The sequence below is a fragment of the Indicator indicator genome, chromosome 2 (assembly GCF_027791375.1).
Source record: "Indicator indicator isolate 239-I01 chromosome 2, UM_Iind_1.1, whole genome shotgun sequence".
Lineage (NCBI taxonomy): Eukaryota > Metazoa > Chordata > Aves > Piciformes > Indicatoridae > Indicator > Indicator indicator.
In genome coordinates, this window is record NC_072011.1 from 29,661,417 (window position 1) to 29,681,649 (window position 20,233).

The 20,233-nt window shown below is 38.4% G+C and overlaps 2 protein-coding genes across 2 annotated transcripts in view; one reads left to right on the forward strand and one right to left on the reverse strand.

Moving 5' to 3' along the window:
• Positions 1–345: 345 nt before the first annotated feature.
• Positions 346–13,266, reverse strand: ARV1 (ARV1 homolog, fatty acid homeostasis modulator). Its single transcript, XM_054399119.1, has 5 exons — positions 13,168–13,266; positions 3,575–3,694; positions 2,377–2,530; positions 916–1,140; positions 346–452 (listed from the first exon to the last, which is right to left on the reverse strand). The coding sequence occupies exons 1-5, from the start codon at positions 13,264–13,266 to the stop codon at positions 346–348; spliced, it is 705 nt and encodes a 234-aa protein (XP_054255094.1).
• Positions 13,267–13,521: 255 nt separating this feature from the next.
• Positions 13,522–20,233, forward strand: part of TTC13 (tetratricopeptide repeat domain 13) — a 40,563-nt gene continuing 33,851 nt past the window's right edge. Inside the window, exons 1-2 of the mRNA XM_054393903.1 lie at positions 13,522–13,741; positions 17,352–17,446. Coding sequence (XP_054249878.1) covers positions 13,522–13,741; positions 17,352–17,446 — 315 coding nt within the window. The remainder of the gene's footprint in view (positions 13,742–17,351; positions 17,447–20,233) is intronic.

The following is a 20,233-nucleotide window of genomic DNA, read 5'->3' on the forward strand; positions in this document are numbered from 1 at the left end:
AATAATGCAGTGATTAGTAGCAGTGCTGAACTTTTTCAGTGTACCCTTTTTTTGTTTTGGTGCAGCCAGATTTATAAACCTGTTAGGACAGTAACAAATTCAGGTTTTTAAATCAGAAAATAAACAAGATAAGGCTGAAGTTTTATGCCTTACCACACTAAACATCCAAACTTCTGAAGTTTCTCATTTTAACTCACCCTAAAAGTGTCTACACTCATCAGTAATTCAAGTTTTTGTTACCTATGGCCTTCTTTATCACTATGCCTTTGGAGCCTGCTGGCAGAGATCATTCTTAGAAAATGATCATCATGTATGTTGATATTTCTTCAGAGCTGCACTAACATTTCAAACATCCCATCCCATTTTCTGGAACAAACAGACCACACCATTTTCCAAAACTAATCCAAAGAAGATCGCCAGCCACGGGAGCATTCGGTTCAAGTTCAATGTAACTGTAAAGGAAAACAGAATGAATTTATCACCATTTAAGAAGATCATAGAAATGTGAGAATTGGTATGTATAAGAAATCACAAAATCTGTTAAAAGGTTGCATTTCAAAGCCATGCATAAAATCAACATGAATTTTGCATTTTCCAGGCAGAAAAAGAATTTTGGTTTATGTTTCAATGATTTGTGAGTTGTCTCAAATTCTAACTCATGGATCTGATGGATACAATATAGCATGTACAAAGAGATGATGGTGAGATAAGAAGTGCTTTTTCTTTTTTTTTCCACAAAGTGTTTTATTCACTTTCTATTAGCCTAAATAACACAGTTTTAAGCTAGAGCTATTTCTGGCACATATCTGATACCAATTAAAAAAATATACAAATAATAATGATTTCTATTAACAGCTGCATTCTCTCACAAACATTTTATACAAATAGTTTAATTATAAAAAATCAGAAGCATACCTCTAATTGCCTGAGAGTTTGATATCAAGACAAAAACTTTTATAAATGCAAGGCACAAAGGCGTGTAGTCATGTTCCCAAATAACAGCTGGAATTAGCAAAAGCTTTCCATAGCTGGATAACAGCAGTGCTTTGAGAAGTAAAATGAAGTCAGACTTTGTCTTCAGCATCTCAGGTCTCATCCGCCATAAGATAATAAAAATACCAATCAAAAACGAAGCTTGTTCTAAGAAGAAATAAGAGGAGTTGGAAAAAGAGTGTCAAAATCAAGTCCTTTTTTTGATGACTTTCAGTGAAATGATATATTCCAAATGAATCCGAGCTACTGCTGTTTAAGGAGATACATAAATATGAATGTGGCCTCCATCTCCTGTGATCTTTTTAATAGGCAAATGCTACTATCACTTAAAGTAATTCAGTATCATGACATTCAGAATAATTCTATCATAGAATTCTCTATAGGATTGCCATAATTTCTAACACCATACAGCAGAGGAATTTTAGCATAAGAACTTTCTTACTTTTCCTTTTTAACAAAAGAGGGATTTTTCTACTGTCTGTTACCCTGTTTTCTTTGAAAAGGCCACCACCAATGAAGCATTTTCATTCAGAATGAGACAGAACATTAAGGTGAAAATATCATTGAGCTATCAGACATTTTTTGATACTGCATCCTGTGTAACACTGAAATTAATGCAGATGTTGAAGCAACTCTCATGACAATTGTAACAGATGAATTACTAGTGAAAAATTAGTTCTAACGTTTTTACTGACGTGTTATGAAAACCTGGTAAGAGCAACATTACACAACAAATGGCTTCAGTTAATCTCTGAATGTCTAAGGGAAATACTAGTTTTAGTCTGTGGGCTCAATTTAAACGTTAGTACCAGAAAAAGTATAAAAGTATAAAAGAATAAAAGTATAAAAGAATAAAGGTATGAACCAAAATGAAACGAAAAAACCCTTCCCTACCTTTAAATGTAGTCTTAAAACATAGAAGTATTTAGTCTTTACCAGTGAGGACACTGTTCTGTATTTTTGTGTATTCATTACAGCCCCCAAAAACCCCAGATATTGCTTTTCCCAATTATTGTTTACTTCTGTAAAGATAATCCATAATGTTGTATCACCTTAATGAATAACAAACCTTGAAGTCAGCATGAAATGTGGAACAAGGCTGAGCTCTATATTAGTGTTCAAACTACGCAAATGGATTCAGATGAAGATTTATGAATATTAGCATTCTGTAGTGTTTTGATATCTAATGCTGACCACATCAGTCTGAGCTGTAGTCAGGATGAAAATATGCATTTGCATTAAATGAAAGCAAGTTAGAGAGTATGCATATAATTATTTAATCCACTCTCTACTAATTTTTGCAATATAAGTTTGTGAAAAGACTCATGAAATTATTCAATGCTTAAAGAGTAGATAGTGACATGAACTAATCATTGATTTTACCTAAAGAAGCTATACCAAACATTCTATAAAAATCCCATTCCTTGGCATATCTGATTAAGTCATCAGGATCTGTATTTTGGCTTGAATCCTGTAGCTGCAACCACCTGAGATAAGCTTCACAGAGCAAACAAAATACGTAGAGCTTCCCATGAATCTGGTAAATGAAAGAATAAAAGCATTAGTATTAAATCAGAATAAATTAAAGCATTAGTATGAAATTGGTATTTAAAATACATTTCAACATCTCTACACAAGCAATGTCTTTATGTTTACTGGTTTTGTTTAGAAACACAAGCAAATTACTTGCGTTGAGCCACTAGCTTAGAAAAATTAGCACATTTCCACAGATGGTATATTTCTTCCAGAAGTCTCACAGAAGACATCATTATCAGTCTCCAGAAGCATTGAATTAATTAAAAATCTTTAGTCAGATTTATACTTGGAAGACAAGGCAAGTATATTTATCTACACTGCTTAACCTGGACTGGCTAAGAGGTACACCTAATGCTTGGGTTGTTTGTTCTAGATTAGATTCCTTCTCCTGGAATATCAGTCCTTAAAGTAAAAATATGCAGTTCTGAAGAAAAGCTACATCTGTACACTCCAGCATGGCCAGCACAACTAAGCTGACCATGTAAATCTGCATCAACATATCATGTGAAAGCCACTATTGTGTTGCTGTAATTTTGAGGGCATGGTTAATTGCTCAGGAAGAAACTCATGAGAAATTGATACAGTAGCTTTAACTGGCCCAGTATTGTGAATATGATACGTTAAACTACCTTAGCCCGTTTCAGAAAGAATTGTTTCCAACAGAAATGTAGTTTGGGAATGACATCTTTCTCTTCCAATGTTGTTTAGTACCTCATCCTTTTAAGGTCAATTAACACGATAAAGGGTGTAGAAAACTGCATGAACAGTTCCTTGTCATTAATATGTAAGATGATTGTTGTATTTGCTAGTATTGGCGCATCACTACTGTGGAGATAGTAATGTTCTTAGTAACAGCTGGAGTTCGAGATGTCATGTGTTATATCATGTGTATTCATGATGTAACTGCTTTGGTTTGCTGGAATCTGGGAAACAGCAAGAAAAGAACAATCTCTAAAACTTTACAACTATTACGATCACCTTACCGAATCTAAATACATCTTTAACAAAAAAAAAAAAAAAAAAAATCTCAGAGAGAGCAACTCACATTTATCTTTGTGTTGAAAAGAATGTGTCTGTATACTTGTGCTTTACATAAAATAGCATTAATCAAGATGATAACAGGATCATACTCAATGTATTTGTCCACAGGTTTCTGGCATGATTTCTGAAAGTCACAAAAATAGCAAGAATTAAGAAGGAAAAAACAAACAAACAAACAAAAACCTAACAGAAAACCCAACTAACCAACCAAAAAAAGCTTATGAAATGTTCCTCTGCTCTTAGCACAAATGTGTAAATTCAAGCCAGCTGTTCATTCGTACTATTCCTTCCTTAATCTTGAGTTTCAATAGGTTTTTAATTCATCCATAAAAATAGTCTATTGACACTATAGCTACACAGACTTCCCTTATAAAACATAAAGATACATTACAGATTTTTACAGGCATCTGATTAACAAAGGTAACACACTATCCAAAGATGTACTTAGTTATAATTTTGTGCCCTGCAGATGCAAAAAACCAAACTATTTTCCCAAGATTCAAGAAATGCACCAATATCTTGTTAAAGGTTAACTGATCATCTTCCTTCTTTTCAGAATGCTTTATCCTCCTATCCTGTCTTTTTCTTCCTGTCAAGAAGACAGTAAATGTGTTTTTGCTGATGGATTGTTCTTCTGTAGTAGTAAATTGTCCAGATGTTTCAAATGATGTTCCATTATTGGACAAATACCAATAGTATTCACACAGAGATATAGCCAAAGAGCCAGAAGTTGCTGCTAAGCAGTAGTAACACCCTAGACCATTAAATCTTCCATACACCTGCTGGTTCCTGTGGTGCCTACTAGAGAGGTTATTTCACCTAGACCAGTGGGAACTGCTTATCATCAACCCCCTTCAGATTTATTGAGTTACATGAGTAATCACTCTTGAGTTAAATGAGAAGGACTAAGAAAAGGCTATTATACTACCTGTAGACAGGATGGTCAAATAACAGCCTTACAAAAGGCTCATCTAACAGACCTGAGGGAGAAACAACTTCAGCTGAGCACTGAAGAGCAGCAGCATTTGATCACAGCAACCACTTCAGCTCAAACAAGTGCAATTGCAGAAGTGTGCTTGGCCTGCAGGTCAGCTTTCTCTTGCTGGTCCTCCAGTTCAGCTACTTGTTTCCTCCAGCCCGTCCTCAGCTAATCCCACTCCCCTGGGCTGTTCCATTAGCTGCCATGCATGCCCCACAACAGCCATAGAAATGATCTCTATTGCCAGTTTAATGAGCTTATGGCTGTGCAATGCCAGAAGAGAAACCTACACACACACACAGAGCTTTCCAAAACCTTGTAACAGTCAAAAATGCAACATTAGACAACACACATCTTCAGACAAGCTCTCAGGAAAGGGCAAGAGGTTTTTTCCAATTTTACAGGGATTTCTTATGTCCAAAATTAACTCTGCCTTGCTATTTCTCAAGAATTTGAGAAAGCAAAATTTCATTAGCAAATTGACTCTAAAGTCCAACATCTATATCAACAGACATTTCTAAACAAATGTGTAAGTAGAACAGTGCACAAGGAATGTTGCTAGCACCAATCAGTGTTTGTTGGTCCAACTCAAGAAAAATAAGCCAAGCTCATTCAGATTACACAAGAAAATACTGTGCATGACAGCACACAAGTTAGAGGTAACGAATTACAAAATTTATGCAGTTAACCAACACTTAGCTAACAGTTTATTAAGTCTAAAATTAACATGAGCAAGAATGAAGAAAGGATGTAATTAACAGAACACCACAGGCACAGGATTTAGAGTGAAACAGCGTGAAAAAGAAATTGCAGCCATAATTAAGGGCAGTGTCTTGCTTCGTTTCTTTCTACTGGCAAATCATGGACAGATTTTCTTATAGGTGGTAATTTACATATGTCAAATCTCTAGGTTGATGTAGTGCAGGAAATAAATTTTTTTATAGGCTTATTCACACAAGTGCTGGACAAGCACATACAAAAGTGAGACTTAGCATATCCTAAATACCCCAAGACTTGTCATGCTCTCAATTTTCCTACAACAGGAATTTTTTTCACTAGGATCAAAAGTCTTTCTGAGAAAAACAATCTGTGTTGGTGTGAGCTGAAATTCCCCCCCCACCAACAATAACCAGGCTAGCTCAGTCTGGAAGCAAATGAAGGCTGTATTTACAAGCAGAGTCTAAAATCTACAATGAAATGCAATGGGTATGTACAAATATACAAAACTCACAACATTCACAAATATATACAATCAACAGAAAAGCACAACCGATCTCCCTTTGCTTCCCCCCAAGGGGACCCTCCCAAAGGGGCCTCTCTCTCTCCCAGGAGCTTCCCCCCAAACCCCCCTGGACAGAGAAGCAGAGTTTGTTAAGCAGAAAGTTGTTAACTTAGCTGCCAAGGTCAGTGTGTTATCTTCAGCCAGAAGAGAAGAAGAAACAGCAGCCAGACAGCCCAGCAACTGCCCCCAATGCAGAACGCAGAATGTGCAGAGTGCCCCACTTTGTTTTGGGTAATAGTTCTTAAACATTTCTATCTATCCAATGGAAGTGTTTAGAACAATCGTTATTTTGCTTTCTTACACCCAATAGTGACTTATTTACACTCTTTCACTTTCTCTGTTCTGCACTTTGCAAGGAAAAATTAAAAAGACAGTTTCAAACCATCACACAATCTTTTCAAGTGAACGGCACCAGCCATACACTGGCCCAAAATCTTGCAGTTAAGAGGTACTAAAAAGTTTTCACTGAGAGCTGACATAAATTTTAGACAATTAAAATATCAGACCAACCCTCCAGGCAAATCCAATGATACAGAAATTATACTGCGGATATATAAGGAGACTGCTAGAAACAAATACACAAATTCTGGTGCTACCCTTAAGAATGGGTCTTCTGCTCCACAGCTTCTGGCAGCCCCAACCAAATCTTCTGCAGTTGTGATGATGATGTTTAATTCAGTATTTCATGATATCACCACTAAACACTTAAGAATCCTATTTCTCGTGTTATTTCAACAGGAAAAAAAAATAAATCTGTCATCATCACAAAAGAGCAGTCATCTTCAAGGACTTTTCACACACAGAAACAAAAACATTCAGGTCTGACCTGTCTTCTAAAGCTAGGTAAGAACCCTATTCTTACCATACCTTATTTCTATTTGAATATCAATCATATGATGGATGAGTCCTTTATGCTTATTCAACCAGTGACCTAGCCAGTGTAAACTCATGCAGGGACTTGTGAGATCTATGAATCACCTTACTGCAGAAGCTGCCATAGAGTAATTGGACAAAATGAAGATGATGCTTACTACACTATGAAAACATTACAGAATTAATATACTCCCTAGGAGGAAATTTTATCCGTATCTGGCTTTTTTTGTTATTTTTTCCAGTTGTACTACTAAAATATCTGACAAATGCCTAGGAAGGAAACTCCTAACTAAGTGAACATGGCTTCAGCAAAATCAGTGCAAGCAAGGATTAATGCAGTTTAAGTAAATATAGGTTTAATTAGATTGCTTTATCTAGGTAAACTGATACAATGTTATGAACATCAATAATCACTGACTTTCAGGGAATAGTATGAGCAGCTCAGCTATGGAGAGCTGCTTGCACAATTACTTTTAGGATTTCATTCAAGCAGTTTAGAGTGAGCTATAACATTCGTGCTCACATTTCCTTCCCATGTGCAGTTCTGCACAGCCATAGTCAATTGCCTGTTCAGCATGACTGAAGAAGGCATAAACTTAGCTCTTTCAATCTTCTTTGGGCTTTCTTGCAGAAACGCCTCAGTCATCATAAACAGTTCGAAAATGTCAAGCTTGACACCATAAGCTGTATTTACACATCTTCTTCCAAATTGCTAAATTTAGGAAAAATGACGAATGTTTGATACTGAGCTTGATCCTGAGCTCCCCTAAGAAAGGGTATTGAAGGGTACTGAATGTATTTCATTCTCATGAATTTAAATGGATATTAGCGCAGAAAGTGTTTGAGTAATCAAATATTTAGCAATATTTGACTATGCTTGTCTGTTACTTAAAAAAAAAAAAATGAGCCAAAGCAGTGATAGGATTAAGGTGGGTAGTGTCTTTACAAATAAAGAGTTGGCTAAGAGGGAGTTGAAATAACAGAGAAAGAACCAGACTGTTCACCTTATCTATGTGTACGTAAATTACAAATGGCCTCTGCTAAGGGCCATATCTGGGGTCTTGCTGTAAATCATTGGGGGGCTGTCTGAAGACAACAGACACTGAACACAGCCTGAACTTCTGAACTTTTAGGACAGACTGCTGAATATTAACTTTTCCACTCAGAGAAGTGAAGAACCTAATTTAAATGAAATTACAATGTATGATGCAGGGGGGTTACATGTGAAGGGGTACATGTAGTAGTATCAGGAAGACTGCAAATCCTGAGTATCTGAGCCAGTGGAGAAAGGGAGAGGGAAATTTGCATCCAGTTTAGGATAAAAGGGAAGCTGCACCTTCCAGCAATTTCAGAGACCCCACAGGGGTTTGTCCTGTGGACTCTCCCTTTATTCAAATAAAGTTTTATTTCTGATCAAAGTAATCCAAAACAGTTAACAAAATACCATATACTTTAGCATCTCCGTTGTATTAAATAAGACAAAAGAAGTACCAAAATGTTAATTATGACATCATGTCTATCAGCCTTTAAGAAAACACTACTCAGAAGACATACTGCTTCCTTGTTCATCAAAGAAACTTAACTGAGAACACAGATCACAAACAAATGTATGGCAAATACAACACAGTGTACAAATATTTGAGGAAACACCTACTGCCACTGAAAGGTAAAGTTCCTAAAGTATAAGAAAGTGACTTTTTAGAATGCTCTCTCCAACATTAAAGTTACTTTTAAAGTATTTTGGGATGGAAGTGATGGAATGGAAAAATGTTCTTGAAGAGGAAGTCACAGGACACAACAACAAATATACATTGAATAACCAAGCTCCATCCTGAATAGAAAAAAAAAAAACCAACACAAAACAAAACAGGAAAAACCAGACAAGGAAGAGATTTGCAGATGTCTGGACACTAGAAACACCAGTGAAGCAGTTTTGGTTTAGTATTCTTTTCGCCAATGTTTGCAAGTTTGGCAAAATTAAGCTACATTTTTTGATGATATACACAGAAAATTTTAGCAACATTTACATAACTTCAGTTGCACCATTGAACAGTAACACGTAATTAGCTCTGCTTCTTTCAGGAATTGGTTCTTTGTTAGGGATACAGCTAAATATCATAATAAGTTGAAAAACAAAACAGCCAAGTTTTAGATGCATTCTATTTCAGGAAACTAAAAATATCAGTTTACAATTTTTTTCTATATGATACATTTCCCAGTAGTTACATGGTCTGTAGATTGAATTATGTAAATATGAAAAATAACATGCTTTATTTTCTAGGATTACCTTTGTACTTCATAGATTTTCTACCTTACCACATAAATGCTTAGTATTCAAGGGATTTACAGTCTCTCTGCCTTTCTGCAATAAAAGAGCTTCTCAATTATTTTATAATGGCAGAAAAGCTAAATGAAGTGTGCACTGTGCAGGCAATTTGGCTTTCTTATTACAAAACCCACGGGGGATCCTGACTGAGCTCTGCATTTTGTAATGAATGATTTTTTTCCTTTTGTTAGGGTCTGGAATGATTAACATTTTAAAAACACAGTAACACATATGTATTCTAAAACCACATTATTTTTAAAGCCACATTTTTCTATTTTTGAATAAGCCAATATGCTACTTTCTTTTTATGTTCATTGCACTTTGCAGAATTTATTCCAGGTTTGCCATGTGTAGGGTTCTTTCCCCTGTAGCACTAATGGTATAGTGGCAATGTTATCTGAACAGTAATTTTTATTACTGTGATTAATGGTTGGTTCCTAATATATTCAGGGAAGCTTTGCTGTATTATTTACAGATTATTTAAGTTTTAATGATTTCAAAATAATAAAAAAGCCCTCCTTTATAAAGAACCACCTATGCTTACTTTCACCGTTGCTTCTGGTTCAGAATAGGGAAAACATCAGCACATTCACAGCACAGGACTAGAAACAGACCAGTGAGTTGCAAAACCACTATGAGAAATACCCTGTGTTGGAAGCAAGCCTAACACACCTGCACAACATGCCACCCTGCATAACCTGCTACCCCTCAATTACCACACTCAATAAAAACATATTGAAAAAGCCCATTGAAACATATTGAGGGGGTGAGTTTCCTCAGAATTTTATTATCAGTTTTTAAGTAACTTTAAGTTCTTTTGAAGCAGCAGTAGTTTACATATCTCTTGCAACTGCATTTCCACAGCAAAATATATGCTGGATAAGAAAAAAGTTCATTCACTAAAAGCAAATTTCAAGCAAGAAGGAACACACAAAACCAGAGGTCTGTGCTAGGCTTCTGCTGAAAGGGGCACAGACTAAACAAAACAGACCAAAAAAAATGTTATAGAACTTGAGGAATTTGTCAGTTAGCCATCCTGTAGGGCTTTTAACAAAAGACATGACCTTTCCATCTGGAGTTTCATGGTACTGTGTGGACTTCTATGTTTGACAGAAAGAAGGTCTCTTTAGTTTATTCAGTATCTGCTGCAAATTTATTTCCAGAGGGCATAGTAACACTTGTAAGGTCCTTAATGCTTGCTTGCATTAAAATTACAATAGGAAACGCTTAATTATCTTAAGAGCAGTAACAAACGCAACAGGAACTAAACTGAAGCAGCACTATGAATATTAGGCTGAATTGCAAAAGTTGTACTCAATATTGTGGACTGGAAACACATGTTCCCTAATGGAAGCTTTTAGTGTTTGCCTCTGGAAAAAGAAAGATCCATTCTTTTCCTCAGATTAATAACAGTATACAAAATAATGGTATTTTATTTAGGCATTCAAATTTAAATCTTCCATCTGAAAATCACACCCAGATCAGTTCCTATATATCCTGAAAAATAAATGCAGGACTAGACAGAGATGCTGTTGGGAGAACTTAGATACAATCAACCTCAAGATGATGTTTTAGAAAGTGCTGAATGACAGGAACATCCTGAGAATGGCAAAGACCTTTCAGATACAGATGAAAACTTCTCAGGCTGGGCGATCCCATGCTCTAATCTCAACTCAGACCTTCAATCTTTTAAAAAGGTTTTTAGAGGCCTATAGTTTTATAAAAAACTGATATAAATGATGTTTCACACTGTTAAGTAGGGTCTTCATGTTTTTTGAAGTAGATAATTCTAAAGTATAATTATTTTCATGTTAAGGTGATTCTTAACACTGACAAACTCGTTTTGACACTGCTTGTGAAAGTTTGTGAAAGGTATCAAATGACATTCTGTATTTTACTATCTTTTGTTGTCACTAACCAACTTTTCAAGTCTTTGGCCAGAGCACAGCATTGCCTTGCATACAGCAGCAAGCCTGCAGAGGGTTAGTGCAGTGACATAGTTGCTCTTCCAGATTGAAAGGAAAAAGTAAACCAAGAATTGCCCTATTAAAAATCATGAGATCTTGGTAGCTGGAGAAAACAGCAGTGCTTTCCTGCAATACACAGATAAAGCTGAATTCAGTTCAACTGCAGGAATGTTTTGATCATGGCAATCTGCTAATTCTCATCTCCGCATTATAAACCATGAGCTAACGTTTCTCACTAAGGTTATTTGTATTGCCTGTTACTCTTGGGGACTGACCCTACCCTCAACACTCCCTGGGTGGCCAGAAATGGAGAGCAAGGCTTAGAGATATGACATGCATCACGTAAGAGCAATTAGGACCAAGACTGAAAATGAACCAGGATAACCCACAAAATGGAAAAGAAACAGATTGGTAGGAGTAAATGAAAAATGTTACCGATCTTAACTTGCATGAAGAAAGGTGGACAGAATTCAAATTTGCTAGGAACATGTGATTCTTTGCTCTTTCCTTTACTATGTTCTTTAGTCTTCTTGGAATAGTTTAGCATCTCTCACGGCAGCTGGGACTTAAGTCTTTGATTCTACATGAGATGCTACAGCTCCAGAAGACCCGAATCTTCAATCCTCAAATGGGTAAATGCTAAAAAGGAATGTGTGCCATCTACTGGCTCTCAGATCACCTTAAGAGATCATCATAGCCAAATCAATAACCTTAATTATTGACCTGGGTTTACAAGATGTGCTAAATCCTATGTGATATGGTTGCAGGCACAAGCTTCATACCTGTCCTTTTGTATCCAACTTGTCCTTGATTTCAAAGCCAAGTTTGAAGCTCCACATGAAACAGTTTCAAGGAAAACAATTCCCATTTTTATTGTTTACCAAAGAAAAATTTTGAATACATGATTTGACTGCCAATGACTCATGCACTACATATCCAGTATAAAACATGACATGTAATACTGGGGTAGTCTTCAACCTACCACAAATACTAATATAAAAAGCAACTAAAAATCAACTTTTCCTTGTGGTATGCATGTCTAAAGCCAGCAGAAATGAGTCTCTTACTTTGTCTTCCACCTAAGAATACTAATGATCTCTCCAGTTTTTGACATATCTGCAGAGATTTCTACGTACATTTTCAGGTGGTTCATGTGCTACAAGCCATTTTAAATGATTGCTGAGAAGGATATGAATCATCTCTCTCTACTATCATCAGTAATTTGTACATATCTCATTTTTACAACCTCTTGTTGATAACTCTTGATAGCTTCGTGATTAGTAAATTAACCCATCTTCTATGACCATTCTCAAAATGGGCTACAAACTGGGGGAAACAACCATAAAGGAAGTTTGAATGATACACAATGAAATTCTTACAAAATATTCAACAATTGGTTCAAGTACAAAGTTTCCTGATTTTGTAAGGAGTAGACAGGATGTTGTGAAACACTAACAAAACCAGTAACTTAGAAATAGTTGAAAACATTGCTGAAAAGGTAAATGTTTTGGGTTTGTTTGGGGGTTTTTTTGCTGCCACTGCAAAACCACCAAGTAAACGCTGGTGATGGAAAAAGACAAAAGAGTTATTTTAACATTATTGAAATACTGTGGAAAAAAAATGAACCCTGTGAAAGGCAGAGCGAAAAGGGAGAGCAGTAAACGGCCTAGAGCATACTGATACCATTTTGCAAAGTACAACCGCTGCAGCTGGCCAAGCCGTACAGAAGTTTGTGCATGTGCATTAAATAATCACCATGTCAAAATACGACATTTAGGTCCGTTTCCCAACTGCACTTAAATTGCCTAACCACAGAGCTGTGCTCAGAGTTGTCGTTCAATAAGTAAAAGTTGCAGAGCACTACCATGGGCCCATCACAGCGCCCTGCATAGGAGCACAGAGGCCCGCTGGGCCAGTGCTACCACACAGATGCCCTTGCAGGACCAGAGGAACTGGCAGCGGGAAGCGTAAGGAGCACGGCTAGTGGAAAACCTACACTTGGGAAAAGGGCGGGAAGCAGGGGCAGTTCCCGCCGCCTGCGGCGCGCCACGGGGCGCCCGACACCGAGGCCCCAGCGTGAAGGCAGGCAGGCAAGGCCACCACGTGTCACCACCTGGTGACTTCGAAGCCTCCTGCTTGGATCCCTCCCCTCTCCGTCGGCCCGACTCACGCAGATGGAGATACGGAGCACCCCGCGCTGGTAGTCCCTATACAGCTCCGCCGCTTCCCTACTGCACTCGATGCAGCGATAGGCGCCAAGCGCTGCCATAGCCTGAGAGAGCACGCCCCAGCCTGTCAGCACTTCAAACCGCCTCACTTCCGCGTTCAGAGACGAAACCGGGTAAGACCCGTTTCACGGTGCATTCCGGGAGTTGTGGTTTTTTGCTGCCACTGTCGGCCGGGTCTCGGCGAAGCGAAACTCCATGTCCCATGGGGCAGCGCGGCGGCGCCCTCCTACCCGCCGGCCCTGTGGGAGGGGCTGTGGGGGTGCTCTCTGGCTCTGGCCAAGACGGAAGCGGTGCGCATGCGCCCTGGGAAGATGGCACCTGCCGGCGGCGCCGTGGCCGTGACGGGGCTGTGGGTGCCACTGGCCGTACTGGCCCTGGTCTGCGCCGCGTTTGCCTTGACTGAGCAGTACCCGACCTTATCCCTGCTAAAGCAGGAGCTGCACCAGCAGCGCCAGGTTCCGGCGGGGGGCTGCTCCTCAGCAGGGGAGTGGGCAGAGCAATACTCAGCAGAGTGCGGTGAGTCGGGGGGCGTTGCCAGGGTGACTGCCCCTCAGCTCCGGGCTGCGGGGGCCGTTAGCCTAGCGGCACCGCGTAGCCTGGCCGGCCTTGAGGAGCCTTGAGGCCGGGGGTGGGAGGTGCGATCGCCGGGGTGTGCGCCCCTTTCTTTCTACCCTGTGGAGGTCCTGCTCGAACGGAAGAGGAAAGAGGGGCCGGGCCTCGCTTCCTAGTGAGGCGCCGTGAGTGGCCAAGGGGACGTCAGCCCGGGGCGGTGCGGGGTCCTAGAGGCGGGAGGGCGGGCTGTACACGTTGCTGCTGTTTAGCTGACTCATACTGAGGGATCTTCTGTGTAAGCTGCATCCGCCGGTAACGTGGTGCCGTTGTGTTGCCTGAAGCAACACCGCTATGGCAGTGAACGTGGGAAAAGCTCTTACCCCTTGACGCGTAAACCGCAGAGCCTATAGTATCATGCAGGAGAGTTTTTGTTGTCTCGCTCACCGACCTGCCAAGCTGCTGGACTCTGCTTTTTTCATCCTTGCACTCAGTAGTACACAAACATGCCCACGCCTTGTGCTCGTATTATGAGTTGAATATGGCTTGGTTAATTTTCAGCTTTTGCTGGTGAACGGAATGCTTTTTTCTTTATGAGCACCAAGTTCAGATAGCAGATCTGGACTTTTTCAAGTTAATTGATGGCTTGTAATATAGTCACAGTTCAGACTGTGCTTAAATATCTGTTGCATCAGGATTATATGATTTAAGTAATCTGTAATGATCTTTGATCACGAGCATACTGTGAACGTGCTATACAACTATGCCAGTCTGAATCACAATGTACATGTAATACTGATGAAGAAAACAGTTCTATCGATTCAATACAGACAGTTAATTATTTGTATGAGAATAACCAGTGATGTGTCATGACTGCTTAACTGTCTGCAGGGTTGTGTTTTTTCTTTTCTCCCCTTTTTCATAAAGTTTGTGCCCATATCAACAACTGCTGTGGTCGCTAAGAACAATGTAATGCTAGTGTAATCCACTCAAGATTGCAAACCTTGTGATGAGTTTTCTACATCAGTTTGTTTGTTTTTTTTTTTTTCCCTCTATATGTGTGCCTTTGTGTTCACAGCTTAAAATTCTTTGGTTAATTTTTATTTGTATCAACTGTGTTAAGCAGGTATTTCACATCAGCTGCTTTTTTTGGGGGTGGCTGCAGTGGCTGCACTAAATCAGGTAGTGAAAGTTATCTCAGGTGACCATTGTTCCAAATAATTAAAAGTTTAAGCATCAAGCTGAAAAGAGCTTCACCTGGTGTTGTGATAAAATCTGTGTACCACGCGAATCAATAAATGGCAAAGCATTTGATTACATCTCTCCTGTTAGTAGGATGTGAATGACTTGGGGATACTTCTTCAGAGGTGTATTTGGAAGATTAGATTTTGATTTAATGATGGATGTTATTTTTAAGAGACTGGTGTAACTGGGATTGATACAAGGATTTCTCAAGTCATCAGGTTCCTCAGGTACTTTGCATACACTGGTAAAAAAGATAGCCCTTAATTACAGAACAGCATATTTACCCTGAAATAGCTTTATACCAGTTCACTAAATAAATTGCCATTTGAAACATTCCCTTAAGCTCTCAGTTTTTGTTTTAGTACAGCTTTCCCAGAAGCTAAGAATACTGTTATCTCAAATAGTTTCTCTTGTAGGCTATTACAAGGTCCAGGGTAACTTCACTGGTTGGTGTTTCTGCTTTTCCATAAAGTTGTTAATGAGGCAGTGTGGTACAGGCTTGACTCTATCTAACTTGCGGACAAAAGCGGATCTATTCTTCCCTATGAGTAAAGAAATATTTTGCCTCAAGAGCTGAAAGATTTGAAAGGTTCTTTTCCCCTTAACAACAGATAGGATGTTCTTATTAATTGCCACCTTATTAAAAAAAAAAATCTTTCAATGAATTCTTGCTGTTACGCGGAAGAATCTTCTGGAGGCTAGCCTGTGCCTTCACAAAACCTGTTTTGGTTTGTGGAGTAAAAATAGCTCGGTGAGTGCAGGGTTGGCTCTTAACTGTTACTGACTTACAAACACCAATACAGAACAAATAATGTGTTAATGCTTGCCATAGCATAGGAGGGTTTGGCCAATGTGAAGAGCAAAGGGCTATGTTGAAACCTGGCAATGATTTTTCTGGAAGCTATGGGTGGTGAACCACTCTTCTCGCAGGACTTCCTGACTTTAAACTTTGACCTTCTGCTTTTCATCAATCTTTCTTCTGTTGTAAAACTTCTCCCAGCTCAGCTTAGTTCCAAGTTTATATTTACAGGGAGTTATTTTAGGTGGTATTGTGGCTTCTCTTTATTAGAAGACTTTCTTCTCTTACAGCACTGTATTTGAGAAATAAGGAGTTAACTAACTGCAGCTGTCATGTAAGAAAAATGTAAGAATAACAGTGTAAAAGTGAATTAGAAAAATGCATTGATTCCTGGCCTTTCAAAATTGGCATTAAGTTTATATTTACTAACATAAGGGAGATGGTAAAATTATGTACTTGTGACATGGAATTAACAGATAATACAGTTTGCTTTTTATTGTTACTCTTGAAATATTTAAAAATAATAGAAGCTTTAAGACCTGAAGATTTAAAAGCTAACAATTCTGTTCAGGTAGCAGTTACAGCACCATGTAGGCGCAGTAGTGACCTCTGTAGTAATCTAGAGGTCACTATAGTAATCTAGAGGGTTTTTTTTTAGTTATCGTTGTTATCTGCTTGTTTCATTTGTTAACCTTTTTCCTCTGCTGTGCCAACAAGATATCACAGAATTAACCAGGTTGCAAAAGACCTTCAAGATCATCTAGTCCAACCTATCATCCGCCCCCTGCCTACAGCCTCGCTTCAGGCAGTTGCAGATGGCAATAGGGTCTCCCCTGAGCCTCCTCTTCTCCAGGCTAAACAGCCCCAGCTCCCTCAGCTGCTCCTTATAGGGCTTGTGCTCCAGACCCCTCACCAGCTTTGTTGCCGTCCTCTGGACAGAAGATATGTTTGACTTTTCATCGATTTGAATCAATCTTACGATTTTTTGTTATAGCCTTCTTGGTAGTATACTTGTGAGGACCTTTGTATATGTTCAATCAGTTATAGTTTACTATTTTGTCTGCTTTCTATGCTCTTAATACCTCTGTTTCCTGGACTGCCAGCAGCAGATCTTGCCCTAACTCTGTGTGGTCTATTCAATTTATTTTTGTCTCTGGAACTGGAATTACACTTTTGTCTTGGATTTGTTGATCAGAATACAAAATCATACTACCAAATGGGGACAGATTTACCCCCAATATTTCTTATTTGCTTCCAGCTTCCTCCCTTTTTATCCCTCACCCTACCCCCCATTTTGGGCACTTTTTTCCCCCTGTGTATTTTTAGCCAAAAGCATAAGCAGAAGTAGTGCTAAAACTAAGTATATAAAAGCAGTCACCTATTGCTTCCCTGGCTGTGAGCAGAAAGTTCTGTCCTAGGGGGTGCTCAGTCAGAAAGCTGTTCAGATGAACATGAGGAAATGTGAGATGTGATAACAAAATGTACATGTAATTCTTTGAGTTCCTAAGGGTATTTTTCTCTCTTTCCCTCCAGATTCATCATTTTTGCACTTCCGTGAATCAGACTGTGACATTGGAGGGTCTTCATCTTGTGAATCTGTGCTATCTTTCAACACAGAAAAAATTGTGGTAGGTATCAAGGATATAATGTACAAAATGGTTTTCAATAGATTGTTGAAGTTGCAGATCACTTAAGTTGAATGGCCAGTTAGAATGAAGTTCAGGCAAATAGTGACAGATGGAATTTATTAATCTGTAGGTATAAGTCATTAAAAGGCTTAAGTATGTATGAACTCGAGTTGCTCATGAATGTATGATTTTGTTGTACTTCATCATGAGTGTGTATAGCTGTCAGCAGTTTTAACTAATTAAAGCTGGTATTTCCACTGAAAGCTGATCTTCACATGGATTATTCTACCAATTTTTTATTTTTAGAGGTTCAGGGGCTATAGCTGCAAAAGGGAAAGATGTGTTAGTTTTTACTCATGTTAACTGCCTGAGGAGGTTTGCCACAAAATGCGAGTAGAAGCAGAAGCGAGAACTTGCAAATTGCTACAGAAATAACACTGTGCACAGATGGTAAGTGTTAGAGGCTTCATGCAGACGTGGTGTGTGGAGAATATTTTAGCGAAAGAAGAATACCTCAAAAGAATTATTTTGGAATTGGAGTTTTCTTGCAATACTGCTGTTAACCTATTGATTTTGAACAAACGTAAACTTCAGTCTACATCAGAACACAGGTTTGATGTTACTTCTTCAGTCCACTAGAGTCATAGATACTCAAAAATCTTCAAATAATTCCCAAGTGCATATACAAAGAAGCCTTGGAAAATTTGTGGAGTTGACTAGCTATGGGGAATGTAGAAGGAATGTCTTCAAAGGTAGCCTTTGGAAACTACTCTACTGCAAGTCCACCGAGCCAGTTTTTAACTTGAATATTCTCCTTACACGTTGCTTCATCAAATATTGGTCAGATCTTCTGTCTAGGCTGGTCTAGTGGTACCAGCAATTCTTTCTAAGGCAGTGAAATGTATATTAGTTCATAAGAAATTTACCTTTTTAAAAAACAAAGTTTCAAGGAGATCAACAGTTCAGCCTGGTGCTGTGATGAAAATTCTCCCATTTTTTGAAGGCAGAATGACTCACAGTTTTTTGCATGTAGAGCTTCAGATCTCTAACCTATAACTGGCTCTGGCCAGCCTGATCTAGTGTGAGGTGTCCCTGCCCATGGCAGGGGGGTTGGAACTAGATGATCCTTGTGGTCCCTTCCAACCCTGACTAATTCTATGATTCTAACTGGATTCAGAATTTGTTGAAGTATGAATCCCCTTTTTCCTCTACCCCAAGAGCAAAACGTACTCTGTTATTCTATGATAACAAAACAGATGAGGTAGATGAAGACTGGGCAAACTTGCTTAGTGTGACATACAGCTCTGTAATTCATAAAATATTGATGTAATGTCAGATTCTTTTGGTTGTAGCTCTTTCCCAATACCTAGTGTGGAATCTTGCTGTATCTTATCTTTTGTCCACAGATAAAGAAGTATAAGGCCTTTTTGGTAAATTTGCCAAAGAGGGGGTTTAGTACTTCAGTAAAAATGATTGATTTATTTTCTAATTTTAAGACAATCATGGAAGAATAATGTTTTGCAGAGTTAAATGCTGAAGATCACTTTCTGAAGCAGATTTTCTGAAAATTACCTGAAGGCCATTGGTGATACAAAGAAATTCTGGAGGCATGTGATTTGCAAATATACATGGTCTGCAGTGTAGATTTGTTTTTATAATTGATATACCTGTTGAACACTGCTCATTCTTTTGCTGGTTTTAATGTTTTTTTTCTGTGAGGAAAAGAACTTTTCTGTTCTGTTACTGTATGTGCAGCAGTAAGTGGAGTAATAATTCTCAGATCGTTATAGTGTAAAGTACAGCTCTTACATGATCTCTAATTTCAGTAAAAACAAGGTTTGTAAAATTCCATTTGCTAATTGTTTGTACCTTCCAAAATACTCGAGTATTTAGAGCAGACCAAACATTCTTCTAATTCCTAAGATTATTAGATGATCAGGGCAGAAACTGCAATGGAATTTGCCCAATTACTTTTGCTCTTTATTGGTCATTGAAATGTATATATCATGGACATAAGTAATGAGGGTAGGAAGGGAAGGGAGGAGGACAAAGTACAGTCCTCTCAGTAGATAAATGATGAGTTAAATATATGATCTTCAGTTTAAAGTGTTTAACTGTGTTCCCTGAAATTGAAGATACACATACGTGCTGAAGCAAAAGAAGAGAAGTGAACAGTGGAAAGGCCTATTAAATGAGCAGTTTGGTATTTTTGTAGTCTTAGAGCTGTCTGTGGAAACCACTTGTGATAATGAACACAGTAGAGTGGTTCTGTGCTTCTGAGTGGTTGTATTTGGCAGTATTGTTTTCTGTAGACGTGCTACATGTGGAACAGAAATCTTAGGCTACGATTGGCTGAACAAAGTCTGTAGCTGATATTATTAAAAAGACAGCCTTATTACTTTAGTACAGCACTGTTAAGTTAAACTTGCCTATTGCTGGAGTGATATTCTTTTCAGTGCTTCATTTTTAGTCTTCTACTTTTCTGTAGTGTTCTTCCTTTCGCAGGAGACAAAGGAATAATTTGAGTTAGAAAGTGTAAATTTTCCTATGAAGTAGCATGTGTCTTAAATAATTCCAAACTTTCATGTTAAGCAGATGTAATATAGAAACATGAGCCACTAGTAAAGTGCTGACAATGTCCTTTCATCTGAAAGATTTGGTTAGCCTTACATTAGAGAGAATAACAGCAGCACCAGACTGAAGATAAGTTTTCTCTCTGTGGAAGACTAGGAATGAATCTGCTTTAAAGTAACAACCACATTAGTCTTAACTCTTTGTTTTAAGGAA